The sequence below is a fragment of the Malaclemys terrapin genome, chromosome 2 (assembly GCF_027887155.1).
Source record: "Malaclemys terrapin pileata isolate rMalTer1 chromosome 2, rMalTer1.hap1, whole genome shotgun sequence".
Lineage (NCBI taxonomy): Eukaryota > Metazoa > Chordata > Testudines > Emydidae > Malaclemys > Malaclemys terrapin.
The window spans coordinates 201,143,687-201,166,158 of NC_071506.1; the positions used below are offsets into that span (position 1 = coordinate 201,143,687).

A 22,472-nucleotide genomic window follows, 5' to 3' on the forward strand; every position below is an offset into this window, starting at 1 on the left:
GATGCTTAGTCTAATTGCATTAGTCTGGAATTTTTGGCTAGACCAGGCACTCATGAGATTTCCAGGACTTTCTGGTTGTGTCTGCAAGCACAGTATTGGTCACAGAATGCTGGTATTTCTCTTTTGTCTTCTGTTTACAGAATCATTGGATTTCATAGAGCTCCTGTCATCCAAGGCTTTCAAAGTGTGTTGCAAAAGAGAGATATTATCCCAGCTTAACAGATGTGCAGACTCCTGATCCTAATCCCCTGCTCTAACCACTAGACATGCTGCCTTCTGTAAAACAGGGATTTCCCCCCGCCCCCTTTTGGGACCTTACAGTTTTAGGTTCAGTTCAAAGATTTTTCATTTTGTTTTTGTCTTTTTAAATGAAGATTAAGGCCAGTTTTTATTTTATTAAATAGATTTCACTCCTTGAAGTTATGAGAAACAAAACCCAGAGAAAGAAAAGTAAAAGTACTAGAAAGGAGAAACAGGGCAACCAAATGAATAAATTGGCTTGATAAGCCAGACAAAAATAGTTTTTACTCATATACTATGCCATTGAAGGGAGAAGGGTAGATTGAGCTAAAGAAAATTTTGCTTTTAGATTCACTGTTTTCCTAAATCTGGACTAAGGTACAAGTCTTGACAAGCAAACTACAATCATTTTAAAATTTGATCCAAGTTCATACTTGACTAAAATATTGCTGCAATGCCTTGCATCATTTGACAGAGTTGTCCTTTCTGAACAGCCAGAATACAGCATGTTCTCCAATGAGAGTTTGGTTTGATGAAGCTAATGTGATATTATCAAACATAAAATTAATGGCAATGGGCATTATCATTTCATTGGACTTACCATAACATAGTCAAATTCCCAGTTTTTCATCAAATAAATATAGAAGATTACCTTAAATTTAAGTGTCAACAGTTATTGTCTTAACAGTAATACAAGACATTCAAACTTTGAACCCAATCCTGCAAACACTTGTGCCTGTGGCTTGCTTAACTTCATTACCCTGAGTACCCTACTCAGGGTAGTAAAATTAAGTATATAAGTGTTTACAAGATCAGAGCCCAATCCTGATTTGTAAAACATGCATAGACTTCAATAAAAGGCTACCATTATCAAAAATAAATAAATAAGTACACAATTCCTTCAAACACAAAATGGAAATGTTTTTAACTAATCAAAAGCAAAATATTTGAGTTGGACAAAAGTGATAAAAATAGTCATGTTATTCGAATAATTTTGTAGCCACTTTTTATTCCAAAAAAAAAAAAAGTTGTAGTTTTGTAAACCTGACATTTCCAAAACAGTGCAAGTGAATCAGAATACAGGTGCACACATAGCTTCTAAATACAGGTGACATTGATAATAGTGAGACACGTTCTTCCACCAAAAATTCACAACATTTTTTACAATTTTGCAATACACAAAGAGTGAAATGTTAAGAAGAAAAAAAAAAAGTGAAAATGGGGCAGATACCCTGCTGTATATGCAATTTCATGCTCCAAAGCAGTTACACTCTTTATGCCAGTTTAATCAATGTACAATGTGAGCCAATTCCTACCCTCATTTACATCCGAGCAATCCCACTGAGTGTATGAATTTAAATGAAGGCAGAAGTTAGGTCTATGATTCCCTTAAATCCTTTAGTGAAAACAACATATATATTCCCATGTCACATAGATAATATCATGCATGAAAATTGTGCAAGATTCCAAAACGTGCCCATAAACAGAAGACATTCAAAGAAAGATGGCACTAAGCATTATCAAATGCAGCCTTTGCACTTAGAGTCATTGCTGCTTTTGTCAATTCAATTTACCTGAACATTCTTGATTTCAAAGAGGGTCCTTCACTATTTGTTGACATTTCAAAGTGTAAGGATTTTGTTACCCTTTATATTGGGTGCCATTCCTGCAGCGTTTAAGAAATCGTCTCTTCCCCCATCACTCTTGCCCTAAGGCAAGACCTATGCACTCTATCACTTATTCGCTCAAGACAGGGATTCAGTAGGTATTAAGCAGTGCATAGGCCCCACATTACTCTCTGCACAGAGGTGAATTTTATTCACTGAGTTTTGTCTCAAATCTTCCTCTGACTGTAAAGGAGAGTCAAGGGTGCTTGGGGGGCACCCTGAACATGGCAGAAACAGCCGTAAGTGATTTATATCTTTGTGCTCCCTTGTGAAAAAACAGCACACCTTTAGCACACATCTACTTTATATACATATTTGAAGTGTACTACATTTTCATAAGGGTTTGGTTTTCTTATCAGAAGTTGATTAAAACCAACTGATACTTGATCAAAACCTGTAGGTTTAATGCAATTTGAATATACTATTTTTAAATATGCTCTGTCCTAGTGTATTTCATGATTAAATCTTACCATCCTAAGTGGAACTAGGGAGCAGTCACAGTGGACCGTGCCAAGAAACTGATAGGGAAATTCATGATGAGCTCATATAGAAAAACTAAACCTTTTGTGACATCTGAACCACAAAATATCTAACACCACACAACAGCTGAGATCCTCTATGATTTTATTGAGTATTTATGGTATATTGTCACTAATCTAGCCAAACAACGTCATTTTGTATGAGTCAAGACACATATTAAATATCTTTATTATAAATAAGGATCTCTCTCCTTTCCTCCATATCTTGACTTGACCTAGGCAATCCCTTATACTGCACCTATTCTCTCTCTTTTATCCAGTCCCTTACAACAAAACACCTTTCACAGTCTGTAGCCTTCTTCAGTACTTTATCAGTACAAACAGACACACTGAGCCAAATACACTCCTGGAAAAAGTACTTTGAAGTCAGTGGAATTATACCAGGGATGAATTTGGCTCAAGTCTAGGATGCTAAATAGTGCAATAGGAGACAATTATCCTTTGGCTTTGTGCTCATTAAAAATAATTTGTAGCTTGTTATACATGATTATAGCAATGTTCTTGATTACTGGATCCTTTCACGTTCTGGCTACGTGGTCATTTGCTACACTGAGGCTTGGTCTACATTACCAACGTATGTCAGTATAACTACGTCACCCGGGGGTGTGGAAAATCCACACTCCGGAGCAACGTAGTTATCCTGACCTAACCCCCTGGTGTAGACACCTCTTGGGGAGGTGGAGTATCTCAGTGCAGTTGAGCTGCTGCAGTGCTGTAAGGGTAGACAAGACCTACATCTGTCCTATTTATACTTCTGTCATCATTTTGGGAAAGGCAGTTGACCATACTTCCAATCTGATGTAGATAAGAAAGCCCTTCAGTGACAAATTTTGAGTGGATACAACATTATCTCTGTCTCCTTTCCTAGAGGTTAAGATAGATACAGTTGCTACATAAAGTATCAACCTGCATCCAAATAATAAGGGGCACATAAAAAATGCATGAGTATGGACACGATTCATATTTTGTAGTTGGAAATGATAGAGAATTTGCAAAGAAAATGCCTCTTTACAAGTGTAAGGATCAGGCAAGTACTCATGCAGATTTCTTGTTTATTCTTTGCATTCAAGTCTTCAGTGTTCCTGCAGTACTCTTTCATCATGCCGCAGTATGACACCAGCTATGATCTTGCTCCTTTTTCATCTCCTTCTAACACATGGGGCTTGATTCTTCTCTCCCTTATATTGATTTTATACCAGCATATCAGAGCCGGCTCCAGAGTTTTTGCCGCCCCAAGCTTCATTTTTCGGCAGCAATTCGGCGCCAGGTCCTTCCCTCCGAGAGGGACTGAGGGACCAGCTGCCGAATTGCCGCCGAAGAGCCGGACGTGCTGCCCCTTTCCACTGGTTGCCCCAAGCACCAGCTTGTAGCACTGGTGCCTGGAGCTGGCCCTGCAGCATATCAATGTAATTACTCCTGATGTACGCTGCTGAAATGTAAGAGCAGAAGCAGACCAATCACATCTATAAACAAGTGGTGTACCAGTAGCACTATTTCTAGTCAGACACCAAACAGCTCTTTCTATGAACATTAGCACGAAGTTTCTTCCAGCCCAGTAAGAAATCTGCTAAAGAATTATTTGAGAGTGTGGGTCTGCATTTTAGCAAGGCCTGTGCCAGAATTCAACTCAGTTTTTAATACTAGATGAAGAATGATAGTTTGTATTAAAAGCATCCAAATATGAAACCTCAAGATTTAGAAATACATCTAATTTGCTCATCTATCTAATACAGCCATTATTCTAAAGATTATCATGTAAACAATCTTGTAACTTGGATATATAAAATTTAGATGGCAGGCATAATGGTCAGACCGCGTAGCTATGTATCACTAGCTTGGACAGCAACATGTGAAACAGATTATGACCATTAACAATATCAAAGACCATCTTTTATATCATGAATTTTGATATAATTAATTCCATTTTTAACCCAAAGTAATTAGTTGATGCCTAAGTGGTTGGCCCAATTATATCCTTGCAGTATCTTGTTGCCCATTGTCAAAGGATTACAGATTGTGGGAGACAGAGTTGGCCAAAGGAAGACATTCTTCACTGCTTTCTTCAGTGCAATATGCCCTGTGATCAAAAGGTTATATTCCTGAAATACAAGAGGCAATGTGGAACTATAATTCTTGTTACTTGGCTGTGAGTAATTGTTTCCCACAACTCAGATTAGTAACGGATAAATTCAAATGCGGAAAATCATATGTGAGTAATACTTTAGGTTCTTTAGCTCATAACTCAAAAATCAACTTCAGCTTAAAAAATGTGAAAAGACTTTGGCTTATTGCCATTAAATGGTCTATATACATTACCAAGCCTTGCGGATTTGCCATGTGAGGTTTTTCAGCTAGTTTCATCTGAAAGTCTTTTTTTTTTTTGCATTGAAGTTCAAAAGTACAATAAGATTTATATATACATATATGTATTTCCAAGGTTTTAGCCAGATATCAGTGCTTGAGTGAACTATATAGCTATTCAATAGAAACAATAAAACATTGATACAAATATAAAGACATAATCAGTATAAAAAGCTTATATTTATAAAAATACTTTTAGGTATCAGTCTTCCCCTGAGGGTATACCACATATGTTGGATTCATAAATATTGCTCTGCACTGCAGCTTGGTTACCAAAGTTCAAAGTTCAACTCTTACAGGAAATGTAAATCGCTCCAGTCACCGGACATGGCTGCAGTGGTTGCCTCAGGATATGTTCCCTAGCTTGTTAGGATGATGAAGAACACAGCATCAACAGGGCCTCCGAAAAATCTGGAGAAGATTCCTTCTTCCACATATGGAAGATACAAGAGCAGGACCAATAGGCTAGCAAGTGTGTGTCACATGACCCTTTTTTCTGGCAGTTCATTGATTTTTCTGGACCCAGTCCCAACTATCTTCATTCTCCTTCCTGTTCTTCTCAGCCTCAATGATTTCTTTGTATCTCCTGCGAAAGAAGCCCAGCTGCAAATTGAAAAGAAGTATCATTATAAATAAATGATGTCATGAATTAAAATCTATCTTGGTTTTGATAAACAATTTGGCTCTGATTCTAATCTCATTGGTGTAAAACTGGAAAGGTTATTGAAGTCAATGGGGTTGCGCCTGATTTACATTAATGTAAATGAGATCAGTATCAGGTCCAAGTTTTCATGAGTTCTCGGCTTCCTTTTATCTTAACTACTTTTGACAGAAGACTCCACTTACATAAAACACAATTTTTAAAAAAAGCAGTTAAAATATTTTCAGAAAACAAAAAATACTAGAAGTGGGCTGAAGAGCCAGTATTCAGATCCAGAACCAGGTCAGAACTGGACTAGAATCTGGGTATGAGTCTAAATCAGAGAGTTTTTGGCAAACCCTAGCATGAACTGGCCTTGGTGATTCTGGGCCAAAATGGCACAAATCTTGTGAGATCAGATGACTTTGCATTAATTTGATCCTCTTATGTGATGGAAGTCTCACAAGATCAACTACTTTCACAAGCTTCCATTTGTATCCAAACCAGAAAATAAGCCTTTTGGGGCCTGGGTCAGACACACCCGGCTCCAGGCACCAGCTTGGCAAGCAGGTGCTTGGGGCGGCCACTCCGGAGAGGGGCGGCAGGTCCACCTATTCGGCGGCAATACGGCTGACGGTCCCTCACTCCCGCGTGGAGCGAAGGACCTTCCACCGAATTGCCGCCGCAGATCATGATCGTGGCTTTTTTTTATTTTATTTTATTTTTTTGGCTGCTTGGGATGGCCAAAACCCTGGAGCCGACCCTGCAGACACAGAAATCAGAATCTTAAGTGGTTCAGTTTCCAGATTCTGGAATCAGTCCAGATCTAATACCTATGTATAAAAATATAGTTTTGTCAATATTTATTGCTGAATTTGTCAGCAGTAGAGGCTTTCCTGGGTAAATATGGTAATCCCTGCCCATTTTGAGTCAGGTAGTTCATTACCCTGTGATCCTAGCTTACTGAACAAGGCATACACATTTATACATGCACACCAGTGGAGGCTGTTGCCTGCTGGAAGTGGGGAAGCAAACCTGACACATGGCATTTTCAGAACCAGTTTACAGCATAATCCTGTTCTGAATATGTCATCCGTCAGTTTTGCTGCCCCACTTCCAAGGTCACCAGCCTCCACTGGTGTGCATGTATTAGTGTATACTCCTTGAGTTGACTAGCTGTATTCTCAACTCCTGCAGGGTAAAAATGATGCTCGTCAGTTATTAACATCCTCTATTCACAAACTAACTTAAGAACATTTTGCACTATTATGTCACGGCTACATTTCTGTTAAATGTAGCTTTCTAGTTCAAATTCTTACTAAACTGTATTTTCTACAAATATATTTTAACCCCTGGGATCTAGACGTCTCACACCCCCAACCCCCACACACAATAGACAGACAGGTGGATAAATTGATATTATCCCAGTTTTACAGATAAAGTAACTGAGATAGATCAGTAAAGTGACTTCCCCAAGGCCACATGGAGATTTACAGTTCGAGCTGGAATTAGAACTCAAAAGTTCCTACCTCCTAGCCTTGTACACAGTGCACTAGATCTCACCTGCCCTTCAGTCATCATCAGCAAAGTGTTAGGTCTTGTGCTCAGTAAGACGAATCAACTTACATTCATTAAAAGAAAATCCACCCATTCATACTTCTGGAGGGATTCTCTGAAGGCTTATTTTACAAGTGTGGTTCGATTCTGAAAAATGACTCCATAAAAATGGCATTGTGGGTGTTTCTTGTCTCTTACGGTCTTCCAGGTTAAAACAAAACAAAACAAAAACATCCACAACTTTTTTTCTTAACTCCCTGTCCTTCAAACTCATTCTATGACCTGAAAGTCAAGCTGAGTTCTTTCCTTTTCGCACATCATTGCCAGTAATAAAGGTTTTGCAATTATGCTTTCATCTACACTAGTCACTAGTGCAACCACATTGAGAGCACAGCTTGAAGACCGTGACAACAGTGCAAACCCAGTGGAATCTTCCCACAGATATCAACGATCTTTGGATCAGGCTCTAATTGGCATCAATGGCAAAGTTCCCATTGACTTAAATGGTGCAGGATCAGGGCCCTAATGAACATTTTTGTTGATAATGGACAAAAAAGAATAGAATCCACTTTCCTCTCTCTCAGCTGTGCTGGCTCTGCAGAGTTAACAAGAGTTAGCAGTAAGGGTATTTTTTTTGGTCACAAGTCAGTAGATATACCAAGGAGTCGATGTGTTGAGTAAGAGGGTGCCATTTTTATATAGTTAGTTATCAGCACAGACCTACACATGCAGCACTTTAGAACTTCTAGAAGAGAAAATTGCCACGGGATTGGTTTTCCTAACATTAACAAGGACAGTTCAATTTATAGCTTTTTAAAACAGGTTTTAAACCCTAAAGGTTTCAATCCTTCATACAACCACATCACTGGAACAGTAAAATCCACACTTGAAGTTATAATCAAAATTATAGAAAGGCTTTTTAATTTCCTCCAGGGCCAAACAAACAAAAGCAAACTCTTTCCCACTGTTATTTTAATAAAAGTTGTCTGTTTGTGAACATCTGCTTCAGGAATTATCTTTAAAAGTTGTGATAGTTCTGGTATTTTATTATTTCATTACTGCATAAGGAACATTTTTGTAAGGCTTTCCAGCAGAAATAGAATGAGTTGAAAACCTTAATAAATATTAAGAAAGCACGAAACCCAGAATCCACAGGTTATCCTGCTACGAAATCAGGGGTGCTGGAATAATTTGTATAGTGGGGTGCTGAGAGCCATTGAATCAAACTGTAAACCCTGCATATGATGGAAACCACTTCACACCAGGGGGTGCAGCAGCTCCCCAGCATCCCTAGTTCCAGCACCTATGTATGAAATTGTATATATATCATTTGCTGTAAGTCTATGTGACTGCTCCAAAATCATGGGAGGAAAATGAATTAAAACAAAGGGAAACACATTGGGAGAAAAAAGAAAAGCTTGGATGTGCAGACTGGATGTGACCATTTTTTAAAAAGACTTGGGTTAGGGATTGGCTAAGTATGACATCCCCTAAAGGGTAAAGAAATACCAAGTTATGGGACAATATACGCAAATGCCCACATATCGCTGTCAGTAGAAACATGCTAACACTCCACATCATCACAAGGAAGTTTCTTCTGCCTCATGTTAAAACCTCAGCAACATTGGCCAACATTCATAGTTGACATATGTGTATAGGTTAGGTATGTGATGAGTTATACAGAGAGTGTGAGTTCATAATGGTTGGGTGGGAGAAGTATGGGGAAAAGGAAGGAGAAGTAAAGGATCCAGGTGAGAGGGCAAAGTGGGGAAGGGCAGAGAGGTGATAACAGTCAAAGTCATTGGCTGTTGCTAGTGGAAACACTGAGAGCTCTAATGTTCTGCTGGTTCTTGTGTCACTAGGGCAGAAGAGATAGACAAGATGGGTCAGGTAACATCTTTTATTGAACCAACTTTTGTTGGTGAAAGAGACAAGCTTTCGGGCTCCACAGAGCTCTTCTTCAACTGGTCTCTCACAAACAGAAGTTGGTCCAATGAAAGATATTACCTCACCTACCTTGTGCGTCTCATATTGTGGGACAAACATGGCTACAACCTGCAAACCACATAGGGCAGAAGAGCTTGTCTTCTGAAGGTGCTGCCTCTCTTTTGCTTTCTGTGGCTGCTCCTGGGCTTCCAGAAGAGTTCAGAAAGCCCTGCGCAGGAGGAAGATTCTATGAGAGAGCACTGCTGGGACCAAGAGTAAAGGTTGTGCCTCGGTCTTATGTGGAAGCAGGAGAGCGATCAGACTGTTTTATATATATTGCTCCAGTTCAGTTTGGCGGGAACTGTTTGTTTAGGATATGCAGTCCATGAGGTTAAGATGGAAGAGAGGAGTGGTGGGGAGGAGAACAGATTCTGGGAATAATGTAGGGGAATGTAAAGAAGAGGAAAACACATTGTGAGAGGAGAAAAGGGGAAACAAATTATGGGGAAAGAATACAGGAGAGGAGTACAGTGGACAGGGAGGAGGGGGGCAGCTGAAGCGTCACAATGGCAGGAGAGAGGTCCAACGACGAGAGAACAACCACCAATGACTGTACAGGAAAATGAAAATCCAGAGCCCAAGTTTCAGAGTTGAATGAATGTGATATGTGGAATCCGTGAAGGTCCTTCTGAGTCCAGTGCTCTGGGTCCGTCCCTTTGGGTCAAGTGGGGTGGCCGGAAGGCCCAGACAACTTTCAGAGCCTTCAGCTGGTGGGTGCTTAGGAAAAAGAACCCCAAAAGTCTGGGGCTTCTCAGCCTCCATCTTCTGGCAGCTGGTGGGGAGAGTAAAGGGAGGCTGCATGGCCCAGTGCAATAGGCTGTCTCCTCTAAAGATACATCAACACTGAATGTTTCTTTTGGTGTCACATAGAACTCATACATGCGTTGAATAGAGTAAAGACACACCTACAGGGCATGGGTATGCACACTAGTACATACCCTACAAAGCCGTCTACTCAGCCAAGTCAGCCTCCCTGTTTACACTGATATTTTTAGCCTTGTTGTGTCTTGCTACCTCCTTGCTGCTGGAGCCTTTCCCCATGCAGGAAAAAGCTTCGGCAGTGGAGAAAGACTCTGGAGGGGGATGGGGAGGGCAGCAGGGAAAGGCTCCAGGAGCTCCCCACTGCTGAAGCCCTTCCCTGCCACAAGGAAAGACTCCAGCAGTGGGGAAAGTCTCTAGCGTGGGTGGCAACAGGTAAAGCCTTTCCCTGCTGCCTCCCCATGCCAGATCCTTTCACCGATGTATAGCTACACACTGCAGTGTGGATGTAGATTGCTTTTCATGCCAGCATCAGTAATGTGCAGTATAGTCTTCGTCCAGTGTGGTGGAGAAAGAGGGTGACTTGAAGAATTTGACAATCTTGGCGTAATCCAAAAGTTTCCCCATATTGCAAATCTCACTAGCAATTGGTGCAGCCACCTTCCCAACAGAAGGAGCAGATATCACTCTCTTATCTCTTCTTGAAGGTTCTGTGAACCGACCAGTATCATCTCTGCCGTATACGGACTGAGGGTCAGCCAACTTGTTCTCATCCAACTCCCAGACAATTCCAGAGAAAATAAAAAATGCTGAGCCAGGCTTTCCCAGCATGGAATAATGATGACACTGCAGTCCAGTCCATCCCACTTTCTTCCCTAGCAGCTTCCCATACATCCTGGAACTGAAGCTTGCATAAATCTGGTGCTTGGGTTTTTCAGTCTGAGATTGTCAACACTTTTTCCAATGCAAGGTCTATTTAGTTACTGGAGTATGTTTCTTGTCTTCTGTAGTCATGCTGCCCTCTACAGCATTTCCTGAGCAGAAACTTGAATGTACCTTGTGGAAATAAAACTTTAATTTTCCATTTAAAGCAATACAGAATCAATGCTCTCAACAGGCTGGGGAATTACACAAGTTAATTCTGAACTTTATTCATGTCGCTCCACTGCACTGTCAAATTGTTGACATCATCTGCAATTCTGAGATTTGTCTTTCACTAAAGTGCATTGCTCCAGCTTGTTGTCAAGTCAGGCTTGTGTTCCTTTTAGAAAAACACAGACAACTCATATCTGGCAAGATTTGCTTAAAGATCCATTTTGACATGGATTTCCTACGTGAGCATGGAGACACTCAGAAAAGAGCAATGAAAGCTGTTCCTGTGAGTTAAAATGATAAATTGCTACCTTCTTTCTGCTGCTTGATTCCATTCTCCCTTCTCCTATTTCCCAAGAACAGAAAAGGTCAAATCATTGACCTATTGCAGCTCAGTATTTTTCTAACAGTAAACACAAATGTTTAAATGGTATCTCCTATGGTATCATCCTGTGGTTATCCTACCAGGAAGCCAGTGACAAGCATGTTTTGATAGCAAGTAAATTATAAACTGTGAATGAAGCTTTCTCTCACACTTGAAAAAATAGAGTTAATATGGCTAGCAATAGGTGACGCTGTGATATTTACTGCAAAGCAACCTTATATAGAGTTTCTTTGATCACCAACTAGACTTGATCTCAACAAAATAAAAAAATGCAATTTTGGTCGTTATCAAATAAGGTACTGGTTAATATAGTTCTAGAAAAAATGGACTGTTTTTTCCAATTAATCACATATTAGTAAAAGTCCAACAAAAAAAGTAATATAGATATAGACAAGTAGGCATGGATATTAAAACTATTATGGCTTATATTACAGCACCCACAGAGATAGGGGCCTGTTGTGATAACAGGACCAACACATTTTTCCTAATTATAAGCTCAACTGTAAAAAATGAGTGAAAGTTCATAAATTGTCACAATGGCTTTTTAGATAAAATTGTTCAAGAAAAGATTTAAGGAAGAGACAGGAGGACTGAATTAATTTAAACAGACAGGGGTTTACTGATACCACTCAAGGACCGTGTTAAGATTACGACTGGTAAATAAGAAAAGTAGAGGACCGGAAACTAATGAACCAAAACTGATGTGCTGGCAATTAGGTCCATTGGTGGACAAAATAATGAGAGGATGGACTATTTTACCCAACACTCACTTTTGGACTTCTTAAAAATATTTTGGGGAAAAATTAACAGAAGCAGCAACTGTCTGCCAACAACTTTATCATCCTGGCTGCCACCCTCACCATTTCCTGGGACCCTAGGCCTTCCTTGTCCTAATCCTGATTCCTGAGAGATGTCCTGACCAGACCAGGAGAGAGAGAGAGAGAGACCCAGATGACACCACCACCTCCACTGGCTCCAGCTAAATCTCAAACATCACCTGGAATGGGAGACTTCCCCATCCCTCCCCTGTGCTTTTCCTTCCCATCTTATTTCTTTTCTTTCCTCTCTCTCTCCTTTTGCCTTCTGTTTAATAAGAATCCTACTTAGTTGGCTAGAGTACACTGCTGTGATCCTGTGACTAGAGAGGCAACTAAAAGCAATGACCTAATGCTGATGCTGGTACAAGTTTGCTCGGAATGGCTGATAAGAATCATAGAAGATTAGGGTTGGAAGAGAACTCTTGAAGTCATCTAGTCCAACACCCTGCTCAAAGCAGGACCAATTCCCAACTAAATCATGCCAGCCAGGGCTTTTTTAAGCTAGCCCTTAAAAACTTCTAAGGATGGAGATTCCACCACCTCCCTAGGTAACCCATTCTGGTGCTTCACCCTCTCCTCCCCCCCAGTGAAATAGTTTTTCCTAATATCCAACCTAGACCTCCCCCACTGCAACTTGAAATGATCACTCCTTGTTCTGTCCTCTGCCACCACAGAGAACAGCCTAACTCCATCCTCTTTGGAACCCCCTTCAGCTACCTTCAAATCCCCCCTCACACTTCTCTTCTGCGTAGACTGTCAGTCCTTCATCAGTTAAGATTGAGCCGATCACAACACGTCTTCCAATCGTCTCTCGCTGCAGACTAAATAAACCCAGTTCCCTCAGCCTCTACTCATAAGTCATGTGCCCCAGCCCCCTAATCATTTTTGCTGTTCTCCACTGTATTCTCTCCAATTTGTTCACATCCTTTCTATATGGGGGATCCAAAACTGGACGCAATACTCCAGATGTGGCTTCACCAGTGCTGAACAGAGGGGAATAAACATGTCCCTCCATCTGCTGGCAATGTTCCTACTAATGCAGCCCAATATGCCATTAGCCTTCTTGGCAACAAGGGCACACTGCTGACTCATATCCAGCTTCTCATCCACTGTAATCCCCAGGTCCTTTTCTGCAGAACTGCTGCTTAGCCAGTCGGTCCCCAGCCTGTAGCAGTGTATGGGATTCTTCCGTCCTAAGTGCAGGACTCTGCACTTGTCCTTGTTGAACCTCATCAGATTTCTTTTGACCAATCCTCCAATTTGTCTAGGTCACTCTGGACCCTATCCCTACCCTCCTGCGTATCTACCTCTCCCCCCAGCTTAGTATCATCGGTGAACTTGCTGAGGATGCAATTCATCCCATCATCCAGATCATTAATGAAGATGTTGAACAAAACCGGCCCCAGGACCGACTCCTGGGCACTCCGCTTGATATCGGCTGTCAACTAGACATCAAGACTTTGATCACCACCCATTGAGCCCAATGATCTAGCCAGCTTTCTATCCACCTTATAGTCCATTCATCCAATCCATAGTGCTGTGATTGTGTTTTTCCAGCAGTGAGGTTGCAAGTGAAAGTCAACACCAGAGACAGAAGCTTCATTTTTCTATTTTTTTTGTTCTTTTCTCTCCCCTTTTGCGTGTATTTGTCTTGTTTGCTATCTTAGAAGACGGGACTGGACTTTAACAGCAGCAGCAGCAGCAGCAATGACAGCTCCAGACCATCTCAACTAACTTCTCTTTTCTCCAGAAAGGACAATTGCCACCATTTTTGATACCATCTAAAAAACTATCAAATAAGGGGAGTTTTTCCTTCGGAAAACTTTCTCTAGTTAAAGAGAAAGGGAACAAGGCATGTTGTTCAAATGACAGTTTTATTTTACACTTTACATTTCAAAAGCTTCAACTGTTTTTACTTCTTTTCTTTATCTTTAATAAAAGTTTCAATGGATATTTAATGGTGTGCTTGCCATGGTACTAAGCAGGCGGACGTCTCTGTATACCAAACCCCAAATCTTTTTTAAAACTGTTTAATCTTGGACAGTTTCAGAATCATGTTCACAACTTTAACTCTTTGGGCCCTTTAGACCATCTAAATTAATACAACGTACCCCATGGTGCCAGACACAGTTCAAACACATAGCAAGAGACAGTCCCTGTTCGAAAAAGCATACAAGCTAAATAGACAAGAGAGATGAAGGAAGTATTATCATGCCCATTTTACAGATGCAGAATTGAGGCACAAAGAAATTAAATACATTGCCCATGGTCAGACATGAGCTGGGAACTGAACCCATCTCCTAAATCCCCATCCAGTGGCTTAGCCACAAAAGGTCATCTTTCCTCAAAAATAGAATTTCTCTATTAGTGATAGCCAATATACAGCCGTTGTTTCTAGAGTTGGCGAACTCCTGTGGTCTAGGTTCATGTACTTCATGAAACCTTTATTGTCACATCACTTTGGTCTTTTTTGCAGTGTTTTGAAATCAAATTCAGATATTGCAGTATCAAATTTCTCTGTGGCAGCCAGGCAGACTGCCAATACGTGAGCCTCCTTGTAAGGACAGAGGCATGTTTGGAAACTATACATGTGGCTATACTTAATAGAGAAATTGTATATTTGGGAGAAGGATGATATTGTGCTTAAGACGCTGGATGGGAACTCCAGAGATCTGACTTCACTCACTGGGTCTGCCACAGACTTTCTGTGTGTCTTTGGGCAAGTCACTTCTCTGTGCCCCAGTTCCTCATTTATATATTTCTCATGTTTCAGATGAAGAACTGAGGCACACAGAAGTTAAGTGGTGACTACAGAAGAATTCCAACGTTCATGTATATTGGGTGGAATTCACCTCCACGGGAGAGACAATGTCAAGACCTGTGCACAATGTCAGACCTGGGGTAATTATTGATTAGTTAGCCTAACTTTCATACCTGGACAAATACTGGACAAAATTATTAAACAAACAATTTTTAGGCATTTAGAGGATAATAGGGTTATAAATATGCCAAATATAAAATTGCCAATATGGATTTGTCAAGAACAAATCATGCCAAATCAATCTAATTTCCTTCTTTGAAAGGGTTATGGGCCTAGTGGGTAGGGGGAAAGCAGTAGATATGATTTATCTTAATTCTAGCAAATCTTTTGTCACTGTCCCATATGACATTCTCATAAGCCATCTAGGGATATGTCATCTAGATTAAATTAATATAAGGTGGTTACATAACTAGTTGAAAGCCCATACTCAAAAAGTAGTTATCAATGGTTTGCTGTCAAACTGGGAGGCGGTATCTAGTGGGTCCTACAGGAGTCTGTCTGGGTCTGGTACTATTCAATATTTTCATTAATGTATTGGATAATGGAGTGGATAGTATGCTTATAAAACTGGCAGATGACACTAAGATGGGAAGGGTTGCAAGCATTTTGGAGGACAAGATTAGAATTCAAAAGGACCTTGACAAATTGGAAAAATGAAATAAACAAAATGAAATTCAATAAAGAAAAGAACAAAGTACTTCACTTAGTAAGAAAAAATCAAAATGCACATCTGCAAAATGGGGAACAACTGCCTAGGCAGTAGTAGTGCTGAAAGTGATCTAGCAGTTATAGTGGATCACAAATTGAATGGGTCAACAGTGTGATGCAGTTACTAAAAAGGCAAATATCATTCTGGGGTGGATCAACAGGAATGTCATATATTAGACACAGGAGGTAATTGTCTCATTCTACTTGGCATGGTGGAGGCCTAAGCTGGAGACCTGTTTCCAATTCTGGGACAAATTGGAGACAGTGATAAAAAAGCTTTAGAAAACCTGCCCTATGAGGAAGGATTAAAAAACTGGGTATGTTAATCTTGGACAAAGACAACTGAAAGGAAATATGTTAAGGGCTGACAGTGATCAGTTGTTGTTCATGTCTCCATGTCCACTGAAGGTAGGGATAAGAAGTAATGAGCTTAATTTGCAGCAAGGGAGATTTTGGTTAGATATTAGGAAAATCGTTCTAATTATAAGGCTAGTTAAGCATTGGAATAGGCTTCCGAGAGGGGCTGTGGAATCCCAGTCATTGGAGATTTTTAAGCACTAGTTAGACAAACACCTGTCAGGGATGGTCTAGGCATATTTAGTCTTGTCTCATCATAGGGGCTGGACTAGATGATCTTTCAAGACCCTTCCAGCCCTACATTTTTATGATTGTATGTTGGACATGGGCCTTGTTCTAGCTTTTTCAAGGGGGTGACATTAAAGAGCCTGCTCTTCAATCCTTACTCATACTAGGAGTCCTTACTCACGTGGGTAGTTCCATTGACTTCAATGGACCTATTTGCATATAAGTGTCAGTGAAGTGAGTAAACTTTGAAGGATCAGGATCATATTTTGGAAAGTCTCTGCCAGAAAAGAGTTAATTGCCTCAAATGGAATTGATATGAAACTAGAATTCACTTCACCTAGGCCTGCACAATAGATTACCTCCAACATTATAACCTATATGCTTAGGAAATGATGAGAATTGTAATCAATAACTAAGCACTGGCAGAATCTTAACTGACAAGCAACAAGTTGACTGTTCTGATAATCTGAGTGTAATGAAGAAATGAACTCAAGACTGAGTTACTTAAGATTCTTGTGTAGAGTAATTTACCTAAAAAATTACATATTAAAACACTATAATTTTAATCAAAAAGTCTAATTATCAATATCAAATATTGTAAACCTTCTTTGAATACTTTAGAGGTTGGGTTTTCTATTATATAATACTAGCAAGTAGTTTATAATTTAAAAACTACTAAAATGAATGTGGTCAACAACATGAAGAGTTCATCTCATTTTCCCATTCTCAGAAAAGGAAAAGAATAGACTGTGTACTTACTGCCAATATGTTTGGATAACCTGCTACTATATTCAGATTTCTTAAATCTCAGTAGGAACACAATAGTAGCTAAATGCTTTATCTTTCCTGAAAGAGCGATTTATTTAAGATGCATCTCAATCCACATCTCCTCTCTAAAGGAAAAAGAAAAACTCAAGAAAGATTTTTAGCTTTGTTTTAAACCCAAACCTTGGCTAAACTTTAAAGACTGTTGCTGGATTCAACAAAAAGTAACTATACAATTGTATTTTGATATATGTGACCTGCCAAAAATATTTGACTGAAAGTTGCATTATTTCCTTAATTATCAGCATAAGTTACATGCTTAGTTGAACCAGTAAGAAAAGGCTTTGATTGGTGCAAGTCATTACATAGCATTTCCTCTTGTGACACCAAGCTAAGAATGAGAATGTAGACTAAACAAGGTATATTCGCCCTATTTTCAAGCATTTGATTCTGACGGATGACCATGATTTCCAATAAATGTGCATGTTCCCTTTCTGGTATCTAGGAATTTTGGAATCATATATATTTATTTGCAACTTCTAAGTCTACACCTCCGTGTGTTTCAAGTTTGGGCTCTGGAGAATGATGATTGTTTTTCTTGTTGTTAAAGAGACTTTATGAACCCCAAAAGGACTTTTCTCTTGCCAGGGGATTAAATTTGTTGATAGGTGCCAGGATGAAAGCTACAGAGCTTTAATGGTTCTAACATACAGAAATGCCCTGGCAAGCGCAGGTCTCCTTTCGAGGACCCTGAAGTCAGCGAAACAGTCACGCGCAATATTATTACATTATATTTATATTGTGCATTTTATCCCCAAAGATAAAAATTGCATTTCATAAGCTCTATGCATATACCACCCCTGAAATGCACCCTAGGTAGAGGATTGTAGAAAAATAGTACACCTCACCCAGAACAGTATTAGGAAAAGGGGAACTTTTGGCCAGGACATTAGAACTAACCTTTTACTTGTATAAAAAGTGCCACAAAGTCCACAACTAATCTGGTTTCTAGGGTCTTATCATACACACAGTATACAGTATATGCTCCATGCCACCCAAATGATCCAGGATGCCAGAATATGAACCTGTGGTTTCAGGAAGTCAAAGTTTTGCAAACACTGGGTGAAACTCACTATTCTAAGGGCTAAAAAGTGGAAATCAAGTGGTGCACAGGCCTTGTGCTGGGACAAGTTTCATTCTTGACCCCTAAAAACAACCACTTCAATGGTGCCATCCCTAAAAGGTCTAAGAGACCCATACATAATGTCAAACAACATTTTATCAAGTCAAACTGGCGGAAATTCAGGTTCGAATGACAGGATTTGCGTTTTTAATTTTAAAAGTTAATCAGCTCTCAACTACATTATTAATCATTATTATTATTATTACTACACTAGCTCTTAGGAAGCCCGATCAAGGCCCATTGTGCCAATAAAGAAGACAATCCCTGCCTCAGAGAGCTCACAGTCAATGTCAGATGGGATATAATATATGGACTAAATAGACAAATGGGGCAAGAGTGAGTGAGAGGATAATGTAACAAAACGAACAGAGTTTAACAGAAAAATAGACGTCACAGCTTGTCACTTGTCTAACCATTGCCAGGTGGGTGGCAATTTTTAGGCATATAGCAGAGGTGGGATTTAAAAGGGGACCAGGTGGCAGCTTTTGCAAATCGATGAAGAGTTTTACTCATCTACAGTGGATAGCCTGGGAGAAAGCAGAGAAGTACTTGATGGAGAGGAGGTCAAGCAGGCAATTGAGGCTGCCATCGCTGGTAGAGTAAAGGCAGATGGTAGCTTCATATATTAGCTGATCTGATGGGGATAGAACAGCTAAATGTTGAAGGGACTTGCAAGCAAGGAGCTTGTGTTTGATGTGGAGGAAGAGGGAGGGAATATTTTAGGTTGTTTAAAAATGGAGAGAGACTCCACTGAAGCAAAATGGAAAATTCTCTATATGAAATCAGGAGGTAGATTTCTCCGGTGGGTAGGTATGTTTACATCTATATGGAATTAAATCTTTATGTGCTTTGATATCTGTGCTCCCAGTCATGAGACCCTGACCAGAGACTTTGAAGCTTGTTAGGTCAACTCCCCTGTTTATCTAAACCCCAATTATTCCAGTGTCACCATAGATCTTTCAATGACCTTTAATTTTGAAGCACTGCCATCATAACTATTGTTTTGTTCTTGAAATGATGTGAAAACAGGTGAGCTGGGGATTGACATGGCAAGTTTATCAAAAGTATGAAATGTCAATGAATCTAAATAGGCTTGTCTACCTCTCCTACGGGAGCTGTAAATTTAAAGGACAATTCCTTGATTCCTGCTTGGAAGAATTTGCTATTTAGTTGGAGAAAGCTCATGCATGAAAGGTTATGTAAGAAGGGCTATTTTTAAGCCGTATAGGAAAGTATGGCCTCTGCCACGTACTGAGATCCTAACTGGTCTTTGTGCCATGCTTATATGTACCCTCGTTCCTCTGCAAGGGACTGGCAATTTTATTCCTTTGCGGAGCAAATATTCTTAAAACAGACATTCAGGAGAGGATGTTGGTATAAGGACTTGCCAGGAAATGGCAGTTAGCATCCCACTTCCCTGAGGTACCTCAGCTGCAGATAAAAGAGGGAGAGAGAATGTTTTCTGGAGTTGTAACACAGGATACAAAGCAACCACTGGCAAAGAATAAGCACAGAGTTTTGTTTTGTTTTTCCTTCTGGCAACCGGTGACCTGTGTGTTTTGGCCCATTGTATAAAGACGACTTATACTGTATGAGGCCCTAAATAAGGGAGAGTCTCTTCCCAAAAGGGGAAGCCAATGTTTACAATGAGTCTCCACTACCTAGGTGAATTTCAAGTTGGCTTTGTCCTTAGACAGTTTAAGGCATTTTCTGAATGCTCAAATAAGATGTAAAGTATTTATAGATACTGCACAAGAATATTTAAACATTCTTCTAAATAGGATTATACAGTCACAGCAAGAAGACATAAGGCCTGTGTTTCTCCAAACAATATAGCCATGCACACATTTAAAATATCCAATTTGTTTAATTTTTTTAAAGGAACTTCATATTTCAAAGTTTGTCCCTTAACACAGTACTGGCAAGATACTGTAATCCCTCAATACAAGTTTAGATTATAGCCCGCTGCACAAGCAAACATTTAATGTGTCTGACATTTTTATTTGGATTTAATCTGTATCTGAATAAGCCTCTGTCACTGAGGCAGTTCAAAGGCAGGATTTATTGATACAATGATCAGCTCAGCAGCCTAAGATGATACCCTCTTAAAAGAAAACCTAAGATGATATCCTTTCCTGGATGAAAACCACTATACCCTCCTAGAAGACAAAGAGGGTTCTCAAACACTCATCTGATGACAAAGAGGGGAAATTGACCCTAGTACAGATAGAAAACTAGGACTTTCCTGCCTGATCAGAGATACTATTCTGCTAAAAGGCTTTTCTTTGCAATCCTGTCAAAGATCCAAGTTCTAGAAAGAGGAGTTCATTACTGTAAAAGGAACATTCACAATGTTTAGAGCCCATTCCAGTGTATCAAGAATACACAGACTATAAAAGAGTAACAGTAACCGTATTTATATATAAATTGGCACATGAATACCATGGTGATAGGCTCACTTTAGAAACACCCTGGCTCATATTAGACAGAAAACTGTTTACATGTAAAATGCATTCCTGAGAAACTAAATAGTGTAATCATGATTAATTTTACACCTGTATTTTACAAATCACTCCTTGTGTAAATCAACATAGCTCCAGTCTGTGAAACTTCACTTATATCCTCAGCTGAGCATAAAGCCCTTTGATTTTATGTTGCTTGGGGCTTTGTTTGCTTTTAACTTTTATCAGTTAAACAATGAATCATCTAAATCCCTCAATCCACAGCATTTTAAAACATTATTATAAATTTTATTATGATTATGATTATTATTATTAAAGGACACTATGCAGAGGTACAGAATATGGACCAACTTGACTGTTTCAATCTATTATTTCTCAATGATGGCATAATCCAGGTAGGTAGCACCCAAAAAAATCCAGTTTCGGTGTGTGTCTACCTCCCTGCCCTGCTGTTGAATCAGCAATGCCGTACTAGCACAGCAGTGCAACTGATAGTATGCCAGTACTGTAGCAGAAACTCGCCAGTACTGTAGCAGAAACTCATTCCTCCCCTCCCTCCCAGCCCCAAGCAGCTGGCAGCCTCTCAGCAGGTGTCATGGGAGTGGAATTGCTGCCCTTTCTCTGCAATTGAGAAGCACAATGTGATGTTATGAGCAATAATATGACAGTAGCTCCCAGGTGGCCCTGCATAACAAAGATCATCAGGCTGGATGTGGCCAAGGAAAGAACTCAATGTGTATATATGGAGGTAGCAGGGGATAAGAAGTGGTACTATGAAGTAGACCTGCTGGAAGCAGGAGACGACATGGCAAATAGGGCAGAGGGTTCCAGCATGGGTGAACAGGGGCATACCAAACTTGGAAGAGGGAGACAGAGTAGGGCTTAGATAGCTATTTAACTAAATCTTTACAAACAAAGGGGCACATCCTGCTCATCTGCCTTACACAAGAAGCCCCCTTGAACTACTGTACTCTCATGAGTAAAGGGAGGAGGATCTGGCCTAATCCTGAACAGAATGAGATCAGTGCCCTAAATCACTAGTTCTCAACCATGGGTACACCTATCCCTGGGGGTACGCAGAGGTCTTCCAGGGAGTGCACCAACTCATCTAGATATTTGCTTAGATTACAATAGGCTACATAAAAAGCACTAGCAAAGTCAGTACAAACTAAGATTTCACACAGACAATGATTTGTTTATAAAGCTCTATATACTATATGCTGAAATGTAAGTATAATATTTATATTCCAATTGATTTATTTTATAATTAGATGGTAAAAATGAGAAAGTAAGCCATTTGTCAGCAATAGTGTGCTGTGACACTTTTGTATTTTTATATCTGATTTTGTAAGCAAGTAGTTTTTCTGAGGTGTAACTTGGCGGTGCAGAAGACAAATCAGACTCCTGAAAGGGGTACAGTAGGCTGGAAAGGTTGAGAGCCACTGGCCTAAATCATTAGAGCAGCAGCCATGTTCAGGGACATATTCATCACAATGTAAGCAGGCACCACTCTAAGAACTTCCATGGAGTTGTACTCACTTAAGCCAGAGGTGAATTTGACCCACGGAGTATAAACCAAATACTAAAACAATGATCAGAGAAGCAAATCCAGACTGGCTGATCTCATGCTATAAAGTTTATTATGTCTGTAAAAACATCTTAATGCTCTTGCACAATTGTAAAAATAGTTTTTATTCTGAGTGAAATAGGCAGTCATAACAGTCCAAACAATGACACTGACTTTTAAAGCACCCAAATCTTTGACTCACATTTGGGCCAAAACATATTGTTATAACTATTACTTCACTCCAAGCTTTAAAAAAAAACAAAAAACTTGATATAAATCTATTTGGATTTTTAATGTATAAAATTCAGGAATTACTTTAGGGTGTGCCAAACCAATT

The 22,472-nt window shown here is 39.7% G+C and overlaps 1 protein-coding gene across 1 annotated transcript in view; it reads right to left on the reverse strand.

Annotated features, from left to right (window-relative positions):
- Nucleotides 1-486: 486 nt before the first annotated feature.
- The window catches only part of ITGA9 (integrin subunit alpha 9), a 296,310-nt gene continuing 274,324 nt past the window's right edge, over nt 487-22,472 (reverse strand). The window contains exon 28 of the mRNA XM_054019618.1: nt 487-5,410. Coding sequence (XP_053875593.1) covers nt 5,312-5,410 — 99 coding nt within the window. The 3' untranslated portion in view covers nt 487-5,311. The remainder of the gene's footprint in view (nt 5,411-22,472) is intronic.